Here is a 20,011-nt window from a genome sequence, read left to right as displayed (position 1 = left end):
CTAGGCTCTCTTGTTGTAGAATCCGATACACTTGGAAAAAGACTGCAAGCATTCACTTTATGCATATACCTTGTGAAATTCTTGGATGGCTATGACGTAAATTGCACTAAATAGATCAGGATGGTGTCTCTACGTAACATTCACAAAGGAGAAAGTTGTGTAATCTAATAGGCATTAGAAACTGAAAAATATCTAACTTGGTAAACTTTGTTTTGTCCATTTAACTTACTTGTCTCCGCTTTTATTTTAATAGACATTTGGGCTATAGGTTGTATATTTGCTGAGCTATTAACATCTGAGCCTATTTTCCATTGTCGTCAAGAGGATATTAAGACTAGTAATCCTTATCATCATGACCAATTGGATAGAATATTCAATGTAATGGGATTTCCAGCAGGTAAGTTTGGAATCTTCACTAAATTGATCTTGTGTTAATTGAAGATTATTTTGTACAGACATATGTATGCTTGCTTTCATAGGGCGGGGCATCCAGTTTAAGCGACAGGAAGTCATGACACAGCTTTATAGGACTGTAAGCCTGTTTTTGGACCTCTTTATAACTGATTTTGGCTAAAGCAGACGGCCTACCGTGCTTCCACCAGGCTATGCTGCCGACCCTATACCCGGCTCGCACCGCCTTCCAGGCCGGGCTGCCGACCTTCACTGCCAGGCTAGGCTACCTACGCAAGCACAACTTCCCCAGCCATTTCCAGGCTAGACCTACTGCCACCACTGCCAGCCCACTCAGCTCCCTCAGATGCTTCCAGGCCGAGCCTGTCGCTGCCGCCGACCCTCACATGTGCACCAGCAGCCCACAGGCCGGGGTCATCAACTCACCTGGATTTCACACCGGATTCCAGACTGAGAGTGAGGAAGGGTCTCGACCTGAAATGTTACCTATTTGGGCTCTGCAGAGATGCTGCGTGACCTGCTGAGCTTCCCCAGTACATTATGGCCTTTTGTGTATTAACCAGCATCTACTACTTGTGCAATGATAATCCCTTACTTGGTTATAATGAACAATCTGCAATAACCGACACCGCCCCATCCCTCCATGATACGTTATAACATGGGATTATTGTATAACAGAAATTAGTTTGTAAATTGAAAGATTTTCCACCATTTGGAAAAAACAGATATTAAAGGAATGTTTTCTCTGAAAGATAGTCCAGTAATTTCTCGTTAGACACTAAATTGTAGTACAGTTGCACAACCTTTTATCCGGAGTTCCGGAAACCGAAAAGCTCCGAAAACCGGACATTTTTTCCAGGATGTCGTCTGCACACCAAAGCTCGCGTTTGGTGCCAAACTTGACCCGAAACGACCCACGGTCAACCCAGGTCTGTACTACTGTAGCGGCTGCCTCCTCGCCGGAGACTGGGGAGACACTTAAACATCTGTAAATCATTGCTTAAATGTTAGTCAGTTAGTTTGGAGGGCTTTTATGTGAGGGGGGGGGGGGGGGGTGAAGGGGAAAACTTTAATTCTTAGTCCCCTACCTGGTCGGAGAGGCAGGGAGCGGGCAATGCCTTAACGGGTCGCCGTGCAGTAAGCACCGGAGTGCTGTGGCCGCCGACTCCCAACATCGCAGAGCTGAGGCTGCGGGCGTCCGGCCGCGGGCGGCGCTGGATTTGGAGCGCCGCGCAGCCAGGGGTAGAGTTGCAACCGGCGCCGCCCGCGGCCCCCAGCTCCGCGATTTGGGAGTCGGCGGCCACAGCACTCCGGTGCTTACTGCACGGCGACCGAAAGGTAAGGCATTGCCTGCTCCCCGCCTCTCCGACCAGGTAGGGGACTAAGAATTAAAGTTTCCCCGTTCAACCCCCACCACATAAAATCCCTCCAAACTAACTGACTAACATTTAAGCAATGATTTACAATGATTCCCCGGTCTCCGGGAAGGAGGCAGCTGCTCCAGACTTTTCAAGCCGCCCGCGCTACCTACCTAATCTAAGCTAAAAATCTTCCATTCGGAAATCCGAAAAATTCGGAAATCCGAGAAGTGCCTGGTCCCAAGGCTTTCGGATAAAAGGTTGTGCACCTGTAGTGGAGTACTAAATTCAGCTAATGTGACAGGTTACTACATAAACAAGTTAGCTGTTGTCCCTGCCTCTTAGTATGAAGAAGGGTCTCAACCCAAAACTTCACCTATTTTTCTCTAGAAATGCTGCCTGACCCACTGAGTTACACCACCACTTTGTGTCTATCTTCAGCAAATGTATTTAGTTAGCACAATAACCAATGGCGGATATAATTTTATAATTTAACCGTTATAATTTAACCTTTGCCAATTCATTACTGTAGCCAAAATACTTCACATGGCATTGATAAATGGCTCCCGGTTGTGGTATCCGATACAGTTCTGCGTCATTTGGGGGCATACTGACCTCCCAGCCCTCTTGCACAAGCCACAAAACTTAAGTGCCCTTTACTTAACGGTTTCAAAAACAGAAACAAGCCACTAAAATAGTCCAGAAATTCTTATTTGATGCATTATTGACATTAATACTCAGAATCCTTTTGAATTAAAAGAAGTATATTTGCTTCATCGAATAGTGAGGAATTTGATATTCCCATTTGTTACTTTGAACACACAGAAGCAGCAAATGTAAACTAAATTTATTCTTCTGGAGTAACTCAGCGGGACAGGCAGCATCTCTGGAGAGGAATGGGTGACATTTCAGGTCAAGACCCTTCTTCAAACGGTTTTGAGTCGTCCCACTGTTTTCTTTGTGGATTGAGTGTGAATCCTTAAGGGCCTGTCCCACATAGGAGACCTAAACAGCAACCTTTGGTGACCTTGTCGCCACCCAATGTTTCCATGAGGTCACAGGAGGTTTTGGTCACTCTCCTTAATGGTTGAAAGTGGTTTCCGCGAGGTCGAGGCTTCATCTAAGTTGCTGCTATTTTTTCATCATGATTAAAACCGGCCTCAACTAAAAATAGATTGCCATTTTAAAAATCGATCATTTTTTAGTCGCAGGTCTAGTCGAAGCCGGTTTTCTTCATAGTCGAGGAAGGTTTTCAACATATGCGTGGGTGGTGGTAGGAGGTTGCAGGTCACGTCGACCTTGATTTTTTTCGGTGGCGGGCAAGGTCACCAGAGGTTGCTGTTTAGGTCTCCTAAGTGGGACAGGCCCTTAAGTCTAGTTTCAAGTTGTCTGGTGATAAGGAAGGTAGAGGAAGCTTTTGTATTCCATACTGTATGTCAGTTCTTCATTTTAATATTTGGTATTAAAATATTTCATTTCCCATCCTAACATTGATTATGCAAACACAAGCATCATTTAGCTTAGTACTTTGAACACAATCGAGTGGAGTAATTCATTTTACTCATTTAGGTTTAGGTTTATTTTTGTCACATGTACCAAGGTACGGTGAAAAGCTTTCTTTTGCATGCTATCCAAACAAATATACATAGATACAGTCAAGTTAAACTCGAGTACAATAGATAGAACAAAGGGGAAGATACAAGCAGAATATAATTCTCAGCATTGTAGTGCATCAGTTCCTTAGACAAAGTCCCATGTTCGCAATTGGGTAGAGGTGAATTGGACAGTACCCTAGCTTATGGAGGGACCGTTCAGAAGCCTGATAACAGGGGAAGAAGCTGTTCTTGAGACTGGTGGCGCGTGCTTTCAAGCTTCTGTCCCTTCTGCCAGATGGGAGCAGGGAGAAGAAGGAATGATCGGGGTGGGACGTCTTTGCTTATATTGGATGCTTTTCCGAGGCAACGTGAAGTGTAGATGGAGTCAATGGTGGGGAGTCTGGTTTGTGTGATGGACTGGGCTACATTTACAAACAACTGTGATTTTTTGGGGTCTTGGACAGAGCTGTTCCCAAGCCAAGCTGTGAAGCAACCCGACAGTATGTTTTCTCTGTTGCATCTGTAGAAGTTTGTGAGATTTAAAAACCATGCAGGTAAAACTTTAACTTTGTCAAATATATTTTCCAGATAAAGATTGGGAAGATATTAAAAAGATGCCAGAACATTCAACATTGATGAAAGATTTCAGAAGAAATACGTGAGTTTTGTCTTAATTTGGTCACAAAATAAAAGAGCATTCTGCAAATTCGAGTGCTGTTTTGAAATTGCCTTTCGTGATGTTTGAAGTTGCCTATCATAATGAGATTTTGTGCCATTCGGAACCATTGTGTCTTTTGGAGCAACTTTGCGTTGGATGGGATTAGTAACAATGTATTGTATTGTGCAGAAAGACTAAAGAGCCTAAAAAACAAGTTCTCTTATGCAGAATATCTGGGTAGTTTTTGGTGTTTATTTTGCCAGCTGAGATGTAGAAACCAAATTCTGCCTGGAAATCTTTCTCCATTTCCCAAAGAACCCACCATATTTTTTCTTCCATAAATTTCAATAGAAAGCAAACCCAGCAGATTCTGTGACTAGCAAGCAACTTCTGGCCACATATACTCTCAACCCAGGGAAGAGAGGCGGCACAGTGGCGCAGCGGTAGAGTTGCTACCTTACAGCCCCAGAGACCTAGGTTTGATCCTGACTACGGGTGCTGTCTGAATGGGGTTTGTACGTTCTTCCTGAATGTGTCAGTTATCTTTGGGTGTCCGGTTTCCTCCCACACACCAAAGACATACAAGTTTGTAGAGTAATTGGTTTCGGTAAAAGTTATAAATTGTCCCTAGTGTGTAGGATAGTGCTAGTGTGTGAGGATCACTGGCCAGCGTAGACTCAGTGGGCCGAAGAACGAGTTTCCTGCTATATCTCTAATCAAAAACAAAAAGGTTGACTTCTATTATCTGAATTGGTTTCATAGAAGAAGACAAATTTGTATCTTTTTCATTGATTTTTTTGTAACGGCAGCAGCCATAAGATACCGCTTCTCCACACATCAGCATACGACTGAGAAATGGTGAACATGGACACTCACATAGCATGTATTCAATTATTTGAGATTGCCAGATTGATTTAAGGTGGTGAGTTCTTTGCACAGGTTGTCCAAATGAACATATCAATGAATTAATAAAGAAAGCCTTTGTTTTTTCCATAAACATTTACTGACAATCTTCTGTGACTTTAGACTTACAGTGCGGAAAAAGGCCCATCAACCCACTGAGTTCACGCCGACCAGCGATCACCCCAAACACTAACACTATCGTACACAATAGGGACAATTTATAATTTTACAGAAGTCACAGGGAGAACTTACAATCTTGCACCGAATGGGAGATCCGGATCATACCGGGTCTCTGGCACTGTAATGCAGCAACTTTACTGCTGTACCACTCTACCATCCTAAATCTTTAGGGTTTGGTTTTGGGGATCTATGCGATGAACTTGTCCGCAACCGATTGGTGAGTGACATTTTGAACAATAAAGTGAAAAACGAACTACTACAGGATGCTGATCTAACTCTCATCGGAGCATAGAATGTCTGCCGCATTGCTGAAGTTATTGACTCTCATACCTGCCTCGCAGGGCCGTGTCCACATTCCTCGTACCATGTGAATGCTGCCAACCTGTTCTACTGTGCTCAACGCCTGCCACCAGAAGTGCAGCAGCCTGGCAGGTTCCTCGATAAATGTAATAATTGTGGTGGTTCACACTCCGCTCTCCGCGAGCAATGCCCTGCCTACAGGTAAGTTTTACCACTCCTGTAAACGAATAAATCACTTTATTCGCTGCTCTCGTGCCCGCCGAGATCGTACAGAACCCAAGCAGTCAGTGCACCTGCTCCAGCACGATGATTCCCACAGCATAACTGATCGAGACCGTTTCCCTGTGAGAATCCATCTGAACCTGACATTTCCAGTCTAAAGATACATTCTCTGTATGAAACCTCATGTAAACTTCACGATCCCGAGGTCACTTTTTGAATCGACAATACTACAGCTGTGGCAAAAAATTGACCCTGGAGCTCGTTGTAATGTCATGTCCTTATCCGAGTCCGCAAGGGTCAGAAATGCAGAAGTTATTGTAAACACCAAAGCTTCGTTAGTTCCCATCGGAGCGGGGGAGGTTCACCCAGTTGGAAGGGTTGACCTGCAGTGTCATCTAGCGACACGTGTGCACAAGCTGAACTCCTTCATAGTCCCAGGAAAGGTGACAACCTTACATGGCATCGATGCCTGCCAGGACTTGGGATTGGTAAGCTTTGGAGAAGAGGTGCACCACCTTTTGCCTGCCCAAGATATTACCGAACAGTTTCTATCTCAGTACAAGAAACCTTTTGACAACAAAATCGGCAAACTACCTCACAAGTATTCTATTGTAACTGACCCCAACGTCCTGCTCATTGTTTGAGCCCCTCATAGAATTCCCCGTGCCATGCGCGACCGCATACAGAACGAACTTCAAAGAATGGAATCCTGGGCGTCAACGCTGCAGTTACTGACCCGTCGGACTGGGTCTCAACCATGGTGGTGGCTACCAAGAAAAACAAAGATAAAATACGAATTTGTATTGACCCCAGAGATTTGAATACTGTAATCGTGCCCGCATTACGCAATGCGCACTGTAGAAGAGCTAGCAGCACACCTGGGCAAAGCGACTGTGTTCTCCGTTTTAGATGCAAAAAACATTCTGGCAAATCCTGTTAGACCACAAATCGTCTGAACTAACCACTTTTGGCACACCTCTCGGCCAATACAAGTTTCTGCAAATGCCCTTTGGCATCAACTCCGCTAGTGAAGTTTTCCTGCGCACGATGGAACAGCTGTTTGCAGGTTACCCATGTGCCATTATTGTCGAGATATCCTCATTGCTGGCCGTGATATGTCAGAGCATTATGCCAATTTAAAGAAAGTACTGGATCATGCAAACGACATCAATCTCAAGCTCAACACCCTAAAGTGCAGACTTTATGTCAAGGAAGTGAAGTACGTGGGACATTTTCACTAGTGATGGGCTCAAACCAGATCCTTCCAAGACCATTGCCATCAACGGACTGCCGACTCCCACAGACGTAACCAGTCTACAGAGATTCCTGGGCATGGTGAACTACCTGGGTAAGTTCATTCCGAACTTCAGTAAACTGTCAGCCCCACTGCGGCAGCTAACACACAAAGACGCAACCTGGTCCTGATATACACAATACCAGAGGGCGTTTGACATCCTAAAACAGCAGCTGTACTGTGCCCCGACTGGTTTACTTCAACGTGAAGTTGCCTGTAACACTAACCTGGGATGCCTCCCAGTATGGATTGGGTGCTGCCTGTCTTCAGAGTACGAGTGAGGGTGACAGCAGACCTGTTGTATATGCCTCTTGCACAATGTCCGAGACTGAACAACGCTATGCTCAAATTGAGAAGGAACTACAGGCCTACAGGTATTCGCCTGCGAGAAATTCAAAGACTTTATTTTTGGAAAGACTAACTGTTGAAACAGACCACCAGCCGCTAATCAGCATCTTGAACAAGCCAATCCATGCCACTCCTGCCCGACTGCAGCGGATAATAATGCAGCTTTAAAGGTACAATATTAAACCTGCGAGCAACAACCATCGGACAACAACACCTACATTGTGATGATGGTGTTCTACCTTCCCACTAAATGCTTGGACACCTTGACTGTGCAGACAGCAGTCAATGACACCCTACAGTCCCTGATCTCAAGCATCCGGCATGGCTGGCCGGATAAGCAACACAGGGTACCAGTTGCTATTCGCCCTTACTTCCTGGTCCGCAATAAGCTTGTGCTCCAGGACGGTGTGATTGTCAAGGGACACAAGGCGGTCATTCCAACTGCCCTACGGGACAAATATTTCGACTCTGTCCACGGGGGCCATCCCGGTATCGAGGCAACCATTCTTCAAGCTAAGAGCAATCTTTTTCTAGCCCGGTGTGACCGAGTTCATACAGGAGAAGGTGGAAGCCTGCGCGATCTGCAACAGCCTGATGCCCCATCAGTTCAAGCAGCCGCTTCCCTCCCACCCAGTTCCTGCCTTGCCATGGTCCACAGTGGCAACTCACATATTTGAATGGCGTGGTAAGCAATATCTGGATCTTGTTGACTCGTTCTCGGGCTGGTTTGAGATTGACTTGCTTCCCAGCCCCACTTCAGCGGTAGTGGGTCAAAAGCTAACATGCCACTTTTCGGCTGACGAGGCGCCCTCGAAACTTCTGTCTGACAACGGAAGCCAGTTCACCAGCCAGTGTTTAGAGAATTTGCCCGACGATGGGACTTTCATCACATTACGAGCAGTTCCGAGTTCCCTCAATCGATCGGGCTGGCCGAGCGGACGGCCGAAGCGCCAAACAGGTGATGGAAAGGTCGCATTCGGCAAAATCTGATGTTTATATGGACTTGCTCAAGATAAGAAACATTGCCCATGACGCAGTGCTAGGATCTCCTGCCCAACGTCTCATGTCAAGGCAGACCCGTACCCCGCTGCCCGTTCCCAAGCAACTACTGCAGCCACAGGTTTGCAAGCCATCGGTAATTCAAGCACAGCTTCAGCACAAGCGCGAGATCCAGAAACAATCTTACGACAAGACTAGCAGGTCTCTCAAGCCTCTGGCGAGTGGCCAAGTTGTTCGACTACAGTCTGACAAGGGCCACTATCGCCTTGGCTTAATCCGCAGCCCTGCACCGGAACCATGTTCGTACATGGTCGATTCGAATGGAGGGACCTACCTGCGAAAATCGTCTACCAGTGAAGGAACCATATCCCACGATCCCGTATCCCGATGTTCCAGGACTGTTTAACCGAATGACTGATACACTTTCTTCCCCGACCCGACGTCCGTCCACGGAGTCCGTGCCCATCATGTATCCTGCCTTCTCACCACCACGTTCGGTGCCCTGGTTTCCAGCTTCACCCCACCTGTCTCACGGATCTCCGGTGTTCCAACAGCCCCCAGTCGCTCAGTTTTCGTTGGTGAATGATGGAGATGCGAGCTTATACCGAACGCGTGCGGGTCCTATTTGTAATCCTACCCTTAGATACAGTGACTATGTTTAACCTGCTCCAGCACTGAAGCAACTGTCTATTTTTACACGCGCTAGTTAAAATTGATTCGTCGTACTTACATATATATTCACAATTAGGTTATTTTCTTAAGAGGAAAGATGTAGATCTGCTCTACTTACATGTTGACTAATACTAAAACACAAATACTACACACCACTATTATCTATAATCCGGTCCAGGTTTTCATCATACTGGCACTATTCATATTAACGGATCCCGGCACAAGCTGCGAGTCGTGATCCAGATACAGTGATGCCAACATGCTGTGTAACTTTATTGTATGTCAATAAACCTGTTTGATCGCTACTTTGAGTATGTGTTATTTGCCCTACACTCACTAGATAAGATGGTGCCCAAGCCAGGTAGCTCTCTGCATGCTAGTCCCAGAAATGGACCTGCAATCATTCATTACAATCTCTGCACCTTTTAAAATCTCTAATCCAACAGCAGATCCTTACACCGTGGATGGTTTGATTGTAATCATGTATATTCTTTCCGCTGACTAGGCTTTTCACTGTACCTTGGTACATATGACAATAAACTAAACGACACGGGTAGATTGTCACAGATGAAACTGGGGGAATCATTGAATACCTAGCATTGTTTTTGCTTGTATTTGTATCCACTACTATCCTTCCTTAGAAAAAGAGATTTCTCTATGTCAAAATCAGAGCATTTCACAGTGGTAATTGTTTTGTTTTTTTCTAGTTATACAAACTGCAGCCTTATAAAGTATATGGAGAAACATAAAGTAAAGCCGGATAGCAAAGCTTTTCATTTGGTAAGTGTCAGATTTAATATTTTATAAGATCAATTGAAGAAATAAATAGTAAAAATCAAATTAATTACACGTCTGCATTACTTACAAAGATCTAACACAACTTTTTACTTGCTACAATTTTACACTATTTACAATGTATCTAACATATTAAATGGCCAAATATAAAGTACTATATCCAGTGCAGAAGTTAAAAGCTTCCAGCTGTATCAGTCAACAAACAAAATAGTAGAAAGTAGAGCAGTACCACCTTGTGCCCCACGATGTCTGTACCAACCATGATGCCAAGACCAACTCTTGTAGGAGTACATTTTTATTCATTAAACAGTCATGGGACAACATGAAATATTTGAGAGAAACATTGGACTGGAGTGCACATTTTCCAACAGTTGGAAAGGCAGGATACAGCATAATCTCATATTATCCTGGCGAATTGCCATGTTAAATGAGGAAAAGATGAAGGTCACTCAGAGTAAAAAGTAATGCTAAAACATAATTAAAAGAAAATGATCTCAACATTATCTGTTTGATTAAAATGGGAAATTAAAATCTTTAAATATATTAGACTGAAGCAAAAATGCAATCTGATGAAGAGGGAAAAGATCCCTGTGAAACATTTGTAGTATTTATATTAGAAATTATAGTAATTAGGGTTCAGATTGCATCTTAAAACTCCTAAAAGCCTGGCACCAAAAGATCCGCTGCTCTCTGTTTCAGTAAATTACACTGGCTCATAGCATTGCAACAAGGTTTGGCATCAACTTGACAAGGACACTTCTTGATGCCAAAGACATCACTCCACATAAACTGCAACAAAAGGTTCCATTTATATTTGTGGAGACAAAACCATAGGAAATATAATATTCAGTGACAGGATGTATTGTATTTTGGGTTATATTTTGTCGTAATAATTAAATATACATTACACTTATTGCTATGTGAAAAGGACATAGAAATGAAAACACAAAAGGAAGTAATTCAGCTTATTTTCAATTGAACCTGCATTGCAAGAATGCAGTAACTTTTTGATTTTTAACTGGTTTCAACCAGTGCAATGTAAGTATATCTTTCTCAATAGTCTGCAGCTTTTGAAGCAATTGTCACGACAGTAGTGACGGTGGGACCAGGCTTGCCCGTTCAGTCGTAACTCCAGAAAGACATCCAGTGGTTATTCTTCCCCTTCCTTCACTGTGACGTCTGATCTTCCCCAACGATCTGTCTTTGGTCCCCTTTCGGTTTCTTAACAAGTACTGTCCCTCTGTTTCATCATCGTACATATCACTTCAGTTTTACTATCTCGATGGTACCAACACTATACCTCCTCGCCACCTCCCCGAGACTGAAACTATTTGACTTGTGGTCCCATCACAAAATTCAATTCCCTGGCCACATCCTTCATTCCCCTCCCTTTGAAACTTTGGCAACAGCTTTGGACTAGAGATGGGTTTCTCATCACCCAGTCATGTATTTATGCCATCTCACTGGCAACCATGTTCCACCCACAAAACATCACTCCTGCGCTTATTGTTTTCATGAGCTCTAGCACTTAACTGTTCTAATGCACCCATGATCACTTGCCACGTGTTTAGCCCTCCAAAAGCCAGAGTGCATCCAAAATTATTTTGCCTAACTTTTATATCCTGTTTGTCCATTTCTCCTGTGCCCTTTGATTCTTATTAGCTTACAATGAAGCAACTCTGAATTATAAAATGCTCAAACTCTTTTATAACTTCATCTTTTCTACCTCTGTGCAATCTTCCAGTCTTGGAGATGGTCATCCTATTTGGTCCTCTTGAAAATCACTGATTTTAGTCATTGTGAGGCAGCATGGTGGTGCAACTGTAGAGTTGCTGCCTTACAGCACCAGAGACCCGGGTTTGAACCTGACCACGGCTGCTGTCTGTACGGAGTTTTACGTTTCCCCATGACCTGCGTGGGTTTCTCCAGGTGCTCTGATTTACTCCCCACACTCCAAAGACCTGCATTTTTAGGTTAATTGGCTTTGGTAAAATTGCAAATTGTCCCTAGTGTGATGGTGTTAGTGTGCGGGGATCGCTGGACAGTGTGGACTCGGTAGGGCCAATGGGCTGTTTCTGTGCTATATCTCTAAAATAAAATAAACTGAAACTATTACTTTCAGTTGAAAGGGGCATTTGAAATTCCCTTTCTAAATCTCTTCACATTTCTTTCACACATTCCTTAAATCTCTTTGTTTTTGTCACCTCCACTTGTATCCCCTTATTTGATTCAGTCAAATGTATTTTTGTAATAGTCCTATGAGATGCCGTAAGATATTTCAATACATTAAAGGTGCCATATGATTAAGTTGTTGTTGAGACTGCATTTTGTTGATATCAAAAGGAGCACTGACTAAAGCAATGTTAAAATAAACTTATTCTTGGATAATTCTTTATGCATAAATCACTCTAATGTTCAACATACAAAAAAAAATCTGAGCGTTCAGAAATTGAAAACAAGTCAAAACAAAAAACAGAAAAGTGCTGGAAACACTCATCAGGTCTCAGCAGAACATTGTACAAAAATATGGACCTGCATTGTTATACCCTAATTGTACCAACATCGTGGATTTAAATGGAAACCCTATCTAATGTCTCGAGATATTTTAAATCACTCGTATATAACTCTATTTAAAGTACCAGTACAATGTGATATAAATGGCGCTTTTAATGATTACAGCAACCGATATCTTGATTGGTTTGAATATAACATCTACGTGCAGACCATAAATATTTGACTACCAATTTCTGTAACTAGTTTCTATTGCATAACAATTGCACATTTTTCCCCGATTATATTGATTTGAATGTCAGGAAAATATTGAACATAATATCATTAATGCATGCTTTCCTAATTCCCAAAAGTGACAGGGGAGGGAATTATATGAAAGATGGTGCCATAGTCAACCATTAATTTTGGTGACTACCATTACAATTAATAGTTTTTTTTGTAATCTCTACTCAATTTCAGCTTCAGAAGTTACTCACAATGGACCCAACCAAGAGAATTACCTCAGAACAGGCTATGCAAGACCCCTACTTCCTTGAAGACCCACTCCCAACATCAGAGTATGTTGAATCGCCTTTTAAACAACAACTTACACTCGTATTCACCTTTAATGTAGATTTCCCAAGAAGCGTAATAGAGGTATATTCAGACATAAATGAACACTGAGCCAGGGTGATCAATGGAGGTATGGCCAAAAGATTTGCCAAGATGTTTTGTGGTGAGAATTAAAAAATATATATATGGTCGTCAGGGGCTAAAATTAGAAATTCTAGATTATGGGCCTAGATAGCTGGGAGGTGCTGGGAAGAGTTGTAGGGATGGAATCAATTAGAAATAGAGATGAGAATTGTTTAAAGTTTAAATTGGAGGTATTGATAGAAAATAAGCCAACCAACACAGGCCAGCAAGGACAGTAGAGATAGAGCGGGAACTGGTGGAAGATGGAATGGGTGCAACAGTGTTTAGATTGAACTGAAATTTGCAGATAGTGGAGGATGGTAGGCCAATGAGAAGAGTATCATAATGCACGTTCAGAGATCGCAGAGCTTTGAATGACGGTCATCACTAAAGATGGACTTCAAATATGCAACTGTTCATTCTATTTATCAGTGTGTTCAATCCCATTAAATAAAATAAGTTTCCACTTCTATCCAGTGTGTTAGTATGGAGTATCTGTTGACTTGTGTAACTAACGTTGGTCATTTTCTGAAGTGGTGAAATATGTTTTACATAGGATTGGCAAAGACTAGGTTTGATTCTTGGCCTCTAATATTCATAGCTTGCACACATTTTGGAGTACAAATTTTAACAGCCAATGTTTCTATAAAAGAAAGACACAGTAACTCAGCGGACTCTGAATAGAAGGAATTGATGACGTTTCGGGTCAAGACCCTTCTTCATATTGCAGCGTTTTATTCCCTTGCCAGCAAAGAATAACTTGCATTTGGTAACCAGTTTGTCTCATTTTGTTATCAATCTGTTTTGTTCTGGTATACAGTTCTCCTGTAGAAAATTCTGTTATAGGATTGGAATTTTTTTTCCTTGTTTTCCTGTCTCTGTTTCAAAAGCTTAAGTTGCTGGGTATAATTGTGAACTTCAGTTTATTTTGTCTTTTTTTGATTTTTGCAGTGTTTTTGCTGGTTGTCAGATTCCCTATCCAAAAAGAGAATTTCTTACAGAAGATGAACCTGATGACAAAGGAGAAAAGGTAGGTTTAAAGAACAAAGCATTTTAATTAATTTCTGTTCAGCGTGGACTCCTTGAAAATGAAACAAAAAGCTAGTTTGGTGCATGTTAAGATTTACAGTTTAATGTGAAAGTTTGAAATTGGAAGTTTGGATAAGAAGTTCCAGGAAAGATCAATATGAATTAGGGAGACTCAACTCTTTGGAGATTAAAGAAATATTGCAGAAGAATTGTATAGAATTTCTTAAAACATATAGAGCAGCACAGTGGCGCAGCAGTAAAGTTGATGCCTTACAGTGGCAGAGACCAGGGTTTGATCCTGACTACAGGCGCTGTTTGTGCGGAGTTTGTCTGTTCTCCCTGTGATCGCGTGGGTTTTCTCCAGGTGCTCCGGTTTCCTCCCACACTCCAAAGACGTACAGGTTTGAAGGTTAATTGGCTATGGTAAAAATTGTAAATTGTCGGTAGTGTGTAGGATGGTGCTAGTGTACGGGGTGATTGCTGGTCGGCGTGGACTCGGTTGGCCGAAGGGCCTGTTTCTGCACTGTATCTATAAAGTAATAATTTATACAATTGAATTATGACTGCAGGTGATTTTATGAATTTTATTTAACTCTGAGATTTGATACTGAATTTAACTGCTATAGTTTTGACCAACACGACTAAGAATTTATCGTAAAAAAATGTTGGAGGAACTAATCTGGCCAGGTAGCATCTTTCATGACTTCATCCAGCACCGCATGTTTTGCTCGTAATTCCAGCATCTGCAATTCCTTGCGTCTCCATTTGTTTCTCGTTGCATCAACGTACATGACTTTTTAAATCATTTAACTTTTTTTCAGCTTTTATTTTGTTAAATAGAACTATGTGTGTTTATTGGAATATACAGTTTCAGATTTCTCTCCATTTTGTTTTCCCAAATTGAGAAGAACCAACAGCAGCAACAAGGCAATAATCACACTAATGGAGGCGGCCACCCAGGGAACCAAGACAACAGTCACACGCAGGGACCCCCTCTCAAGAAAGTCCGTGTCGTCCCTCCTACCACTACCTCAGGTGGGCTGATCATGACCTCAGATTACCAGGTAGGCTGCTCATGTTTAAGTGAATATAACGTTTACAAGCTGTAGATTGTTTACAGTGTTAAAAATAGAAAAGCTGGTTCTTTTTTTAAGTGGATCGTAAACATTTTAAAGGAATATTTGCACGGAGCTTGTACGTTCTCTGGATTAAGGCATGGGTTTTCTATAGGTGCTCCTCCCACACTCCAAAAAAATACTGGTGTGTAGGTTAATTGGCTTTGGAAAAATTGTAAATTGTCCTTAGTGTGTAGGACAGGGCTAATGAACGGGTGATCGCTGGTCGACAAGGATTTGATGGGCCGAAGGGCCTCTTTCCACACTGTATCTCAAGTCTAAAGTAATACCTTAATGCATTGGATAATAAAAATACACTGATATTTTAAAACCACATATTTTCTTTCTTTACCATCTCATTTTATGGCATGCTTGACCAACTGAAATGAAATGAAATGAAATGATTCGATTTATTGTCATTGTCAGTGTACAGTACAGAGACAACGAAATGCATTTTTAGCATCTCCCTTGAAAGGGAGACACAGGGCGTCGCGGTGTGCCCGCGCCTGCCGCCGTAACATTCCATTACAGGCAAAGGTGGGTGAAGTGTCTTGCCCAAGGACACAACGACAGTATGCACTCCAAGCGGGATTTGAACCGGCTACCTTCCGGTCGCCAGCTGAACTCTTAGCCCATTGTGCTATCTGTCGACCTTGTGCTATCTGTCGACCTTGCACGAAACACAATAAAATACAAGAACGTTCAAAGCTAGCAAACAAATTCTGTTTAATATTTTAACAGAACTAACATTGACCGTCTTTTTACTGTCCATGAATAGTTGTGCTCTTTCAAAGATTTAAAAACTGATTGTACTTATTGAAAGCATAGCACTTTAAGACTCGAGAAAGAAAAAGTTGTAAAACAAAAATCACCTTGGGAGAATACAATTACAGCACAAGAACATACCCTTTGGCCCACAATGTTGCAGCACAAGAACATACCCTTTGGCCCACAATGTTGTGCTGAACCTGATGCTATACTCCTCCATTTTCGAAGACCTTGTCATAGTGTCTTACAGAGAGGAAACAGGCCCATCGGCCCAACTTGCCCACGTCAAACAAAATGTTGTATCTACATTAGTCCCACCTGCCTCCGTTTGGCCCATATCCCTCTAAATCTATCCTATCCATGTATCTGTCAAAATATTTCTTAAACGTTGCAATCGTAGCTGCCTCAGCTACCTCCACCAGCAGCTCATTCCATACACTCACCAACCTTTGTGTAAAAATGGTTACCCCTTAGGCTCCTATTAAATCTTTCCCCCCCTCACCTTGTATACTTTCAAAGTTATGATTTAATTTTTAGGACTTGATTTTTTTTTTCTCTAGTGAAGAGCATTATCAGACATGGTGGACTACAATTTTATAAATCATCAAACTTTCATTTTCTGCTTAACATACTATTCCTACTTCCCGAGTGGACTTTGAATGGTGTGCTTTGATTGATCTCTCTGTACTGAGACATAAGATTTGGTTGAGATAATATTTGTCAATCTTTAGCATAAAAACACCATTGAGATTGATCTGTAGTTCACTATAATTATGAGAGACATGGATAGGGTAGACAGTCAGAACCTTTTTTCCCCACGATGAAAAAATTAAATACTACAGGGCGTAGGTTTAACGTAAGTGGGACAAAGTTTAATAGAGATGTGCAAGTTTTTTTTAATGCAGATGTGTAATGAGTGCCTGTAATGCGCTGTCAGGGGTGCTGGTTGAGGCAGTTACTATAGTGGTATTCAAGAAACTTTGGATAGCCACATGGATAGGCAGGGGATGGAGAGATGTGGGGTATATGCAGGCAGATAAGAGTTGGTCTTGGCATCATGTTCAGCACAGGCATGATGAGCCGAAGGGCCTGTTCCTGTGCAGTACTGTTCTATGTTTGTTATACAGGTACACCACCGATTTTCTGGCAACTGATAGTCAGGCACCTCCTTTAATCAAGATAAAATAACAGAGCGTTGTTTGTGCCAAACGCTCTTTCGGGATGTGTGCCTCTGTCCCAAAAGAGTTAATTGTTTACTTCTTTATTAATTGTTAAATCCTTATTTGGGCTTCCAGCAGTCCATGGTGCTTTAGAGATATGGGAGGGGTATAATTAGTAGGTGTATTGCTGAACTGTTATTACGTGATTTTTGTTTGTCTAGCAAAATGGATAATCTGGCATGGGTCTGGAATCAAGGGTGCTGGGAAATTGGTGGTGGACCTGTATAATAATAAATGTAACGTTTTTTTTAAAAGTAATTAAAACAAATTATTTGTCTTTTTTTTCAGCGATCAAATCCACATGCTGCCTATCAGAATCCTGGACCAAGCACATCACAACCACAGAGCAGTATAGGATACTCAACTACCTCCCAGCAGCCACCACAGTACTCACACCAGGCACACCGGTACTGAGCTGTAGTATTTCCAAGCTCATTGCCCTCACTGAGGCTATAGTCTGGACATACAGCTGGCAGCCTGGGTCTGGCTCAGATCCCAAGAATGTACTGTATCAACCACATTAGCCAACTCCTCTTGTTTCCACAGGCGGAGGGAGCGGTGTCTGTGATGGAAAGGACTTGGGGTAGACTTGAAAAAGAATCTCTAGCACAGTTTGTGTTTATCGACATGCTGCTTCCATAGTTTACTTGACCTGCTTTTTAAGACCAATTTTTATTTTTCCTTTATGGTTACAAATTGTAGCAGTTGAAGCCGTGAATGTACAATGATTTCTATCTTTGGGCGGTGAATATTCTTGCTGTTTATCAATGAACTACCATAGCAAGAAAATGTCTTCTAAACTGGTACTTGAAGAACAGTGTTTGATGGTCAAGGCATTCATGATGCAGAATATACTTTATTTGGTACAGATTTCACATCTAATTGTATGTTGCAGTTGGTTACTTCATGTTTATCAGTGTTTTATCTTTAATGTCTTTGCAGCACAAAACTTCACAATATGTAAAGCATAATTTATCAATTGATTGTAACTTCGAAAAGACTCCCACCTGTTTCTGAACTTTGCAGTGACCTTCACCCAACTCAACCCCAATAGTTACAAACTGACTTGACTTAAAACGGATGCTACCTTTAATTTTACCAATAGTAAATGAACTGTACTGAGTATTGCATCTGTGACGTTCATCCAGACCTTCAAGGGACAATTACTTTGGACAGTGTTCATTTTCTTTTCTACACGTGTTGCTGACTTGTGGGCAAACAAAATCGCATGCATTGTCTCCACGTTTTCAACATCAGCTCGGATATTTTGTCATGAATTTATAAAGCTGGGATTGTGTAGTGAATTTCCTTTTTGTTCGATCATATTTTTCATGAAAAATGTACATGCTTTTACTGAGTGCCCTTAAGATGAGTGTCAGATGTAGAAGAGCCTTAGAATTCATTTATAAATGTAACAATTGTATTGTCTCATTTTACATGAATGAAGCAAGTATTCTGAAAATAAATTTTGAACATTATAGTAGTAACTTTACTACTAAAATTTTATCAAGTGGTGTGGACAGCATTAATGTGTTGAATGAAATGCTATTGCTTGCAGCATATGAATGCTGAAATTCTAAAGGGTTGGGAAAAACAGAAAACACTGGAAATGTTTGAATCCAGCTGGCTGAGTATCTGTTTATATGGAGAGCTGGAATCTTAAGCATTTTTTTGATTGATTGAAAGATGCAGCATGGAAACTGGCCGTTCAGCCCACCAAGTCCATGCAGACCTTTGTTTTCCCACTTTCGCATCTGTCCCCTACACACTTTGGGCAATTTATAGAGGCCAGTTAATCTACAAACCTGCATGTCTTTGCGATGTCGTAGAAAATTGGAGCACCCGGGAAAAACTTCCATGGTCACAGGGATAACGTGCAAACTCTGCACAGACAGGGGCCGAGGTCGGGATCAAACCGGGGTCTCTGCCGCCGTGAGGCAGCAACTCTACCAGCTGCACTACTCTATTGCAGACTGAACCTGCTTCTGGACTTGTTTATTACATTTTAACTTTTTATTACAGTTACAGATGTGGCTATCTGTTTTTCTAACAATTAAAAAGGTTTAAAAAACTTGCAATGATATAAACCATCATTTCAATACTCGCACTTGCCTGATTTACAAATATTAGTTGTAGTATATTTGTCAATCCTCCCATTTTGTGGCTCGCCTGCAGTCCGTCTGTCTTTACTTTTTGTTGTTGTTTTTTTTGTCTTGTTTTAGTTAAAGTTTTGGTTATTAGGTTGTGTTATGTGTGGGGGGGGGAAGCTGAAACATGGTTTTCTTTCTCTCCCTTCGGGGGAATGCGACTCTTTCTGTCGTATCCCCCCCTTCTCTGCCTCCGTCTGCGCTGAGGCCTAATGGCGGAGCTGGGGGCCTCCAACCTGCGACCGACCTCGAGGCTCCGGAGGCAGAGCCAGCCAGGATTCACCAACGCGAGGCTGGCTGAATTCGGAGCTGTGGCGCCGTTCGGGCGCTCCAGTGGCACGACTCGGGGCTAAGACGGTGCTCCGGTGAGGGCGGCCCGGCTCAGGGCTGGGACGGAGCTCCATTGAGGGCGGCCCGGCGCTGGGCTGAGACGCTGCTACGGTGAGAGCGGCCCGACTCGGGGCTGGGACGGTGCTACGGTGGCTGAGGCGGCGTTCCAGCGGCGGCGACCTGTATCCGGGGCTCGGCTGCAGGCCAGTGGACGACATAGTCGGGAGCTCGCAGGTCACAAGCTGGTGCCTGTTTTCCGGAGCTCCCGCGGCAACAGCTGCGTCCGCTGGACTGGAGGGCGGCAGCTCCGACCACCCCGGGCCGCGGAGCTTCAACCGGCCTGTTCGCGGAGCTTGGTTGAGCCGCGGGACTGACTACCATCGCCCGGTGGGGTAACAACATATCGCCTCAGCGCAGAGGGGAATGAGGAGGGAAGAGACAGTAACCTTAAGACTTTTGCCTCCATCACAGTGAGGAGGTG

At 42.8% G+C, this 20,011-nt stretch overlaps 1 protein-coding gene across 4 annotated transcripts in view; it reads left to right on the top strand.

Annotated features, from left to right (window-relative positions):
* Positions 1-18,559, top strand: part of cdk8 (cyclin-dependent kinase 8) — a 90,809-nt gene extending 72,250 nt beyond the window's left edge. For 3 of the 4 annotated variants that reach the window (XM_055636916.1, XM_055636914.1, XM_055636917.1), the window contains 7 exons: positions 254-397; positions 3,953-4,022; positions 9,648-9,720; positions 12,706-12,803; positions 13,873-13,951; positions 14,856-15,014; positions 17,342-18,559. In XM_055636916.1, coding sequence (XP_055492891.1) covers positions 254-397; positions 3,953-4,022; positions 9,648-9,720; positions 12,706-12,803; positions 13,873-13,951; positions 14,856-15,014; positions 17,342-17,467 — 749 coding nt within the window. In that variant the 3' untranslated portion in view covers positions 17,468-18,559. The remainder of the gene's footprint in view (positions 1-253; positions 398-3,952; positions 4,023-9,647; positions 9,721-12,705; positions 12,804-13,872; positions 13,952-14,855; positions 15,015-17,341) is intronic. The other variant, XM_055636915.1, reaches the window with a different exon arrangement.
* Positions 18,560-20,011: the final 1,452 nt, after the last annotated feature.

The sequence above is a fragment of the Leucoraja erinacea genome, chromosome 6 (assembly GCF_028641065.1).
Source record: "Leucoraja erinacea ecotype New England chromosome 6, Leri_hhj_1, whole genome shotgun sequence".
In the NCBI taxonomy this organism is placed as follows: domain Eukaryota; kingdom Metazoa; phylum Chordata; class Chondrichthyes; order Rajiformes; family Rajidae; genus Leucoraja; species Leucoraja erinaceus.
Note: the sequence above shows the minus strand (reverse complement) of the source record. Positions and strands in the feature narration are given on the sequence as shown.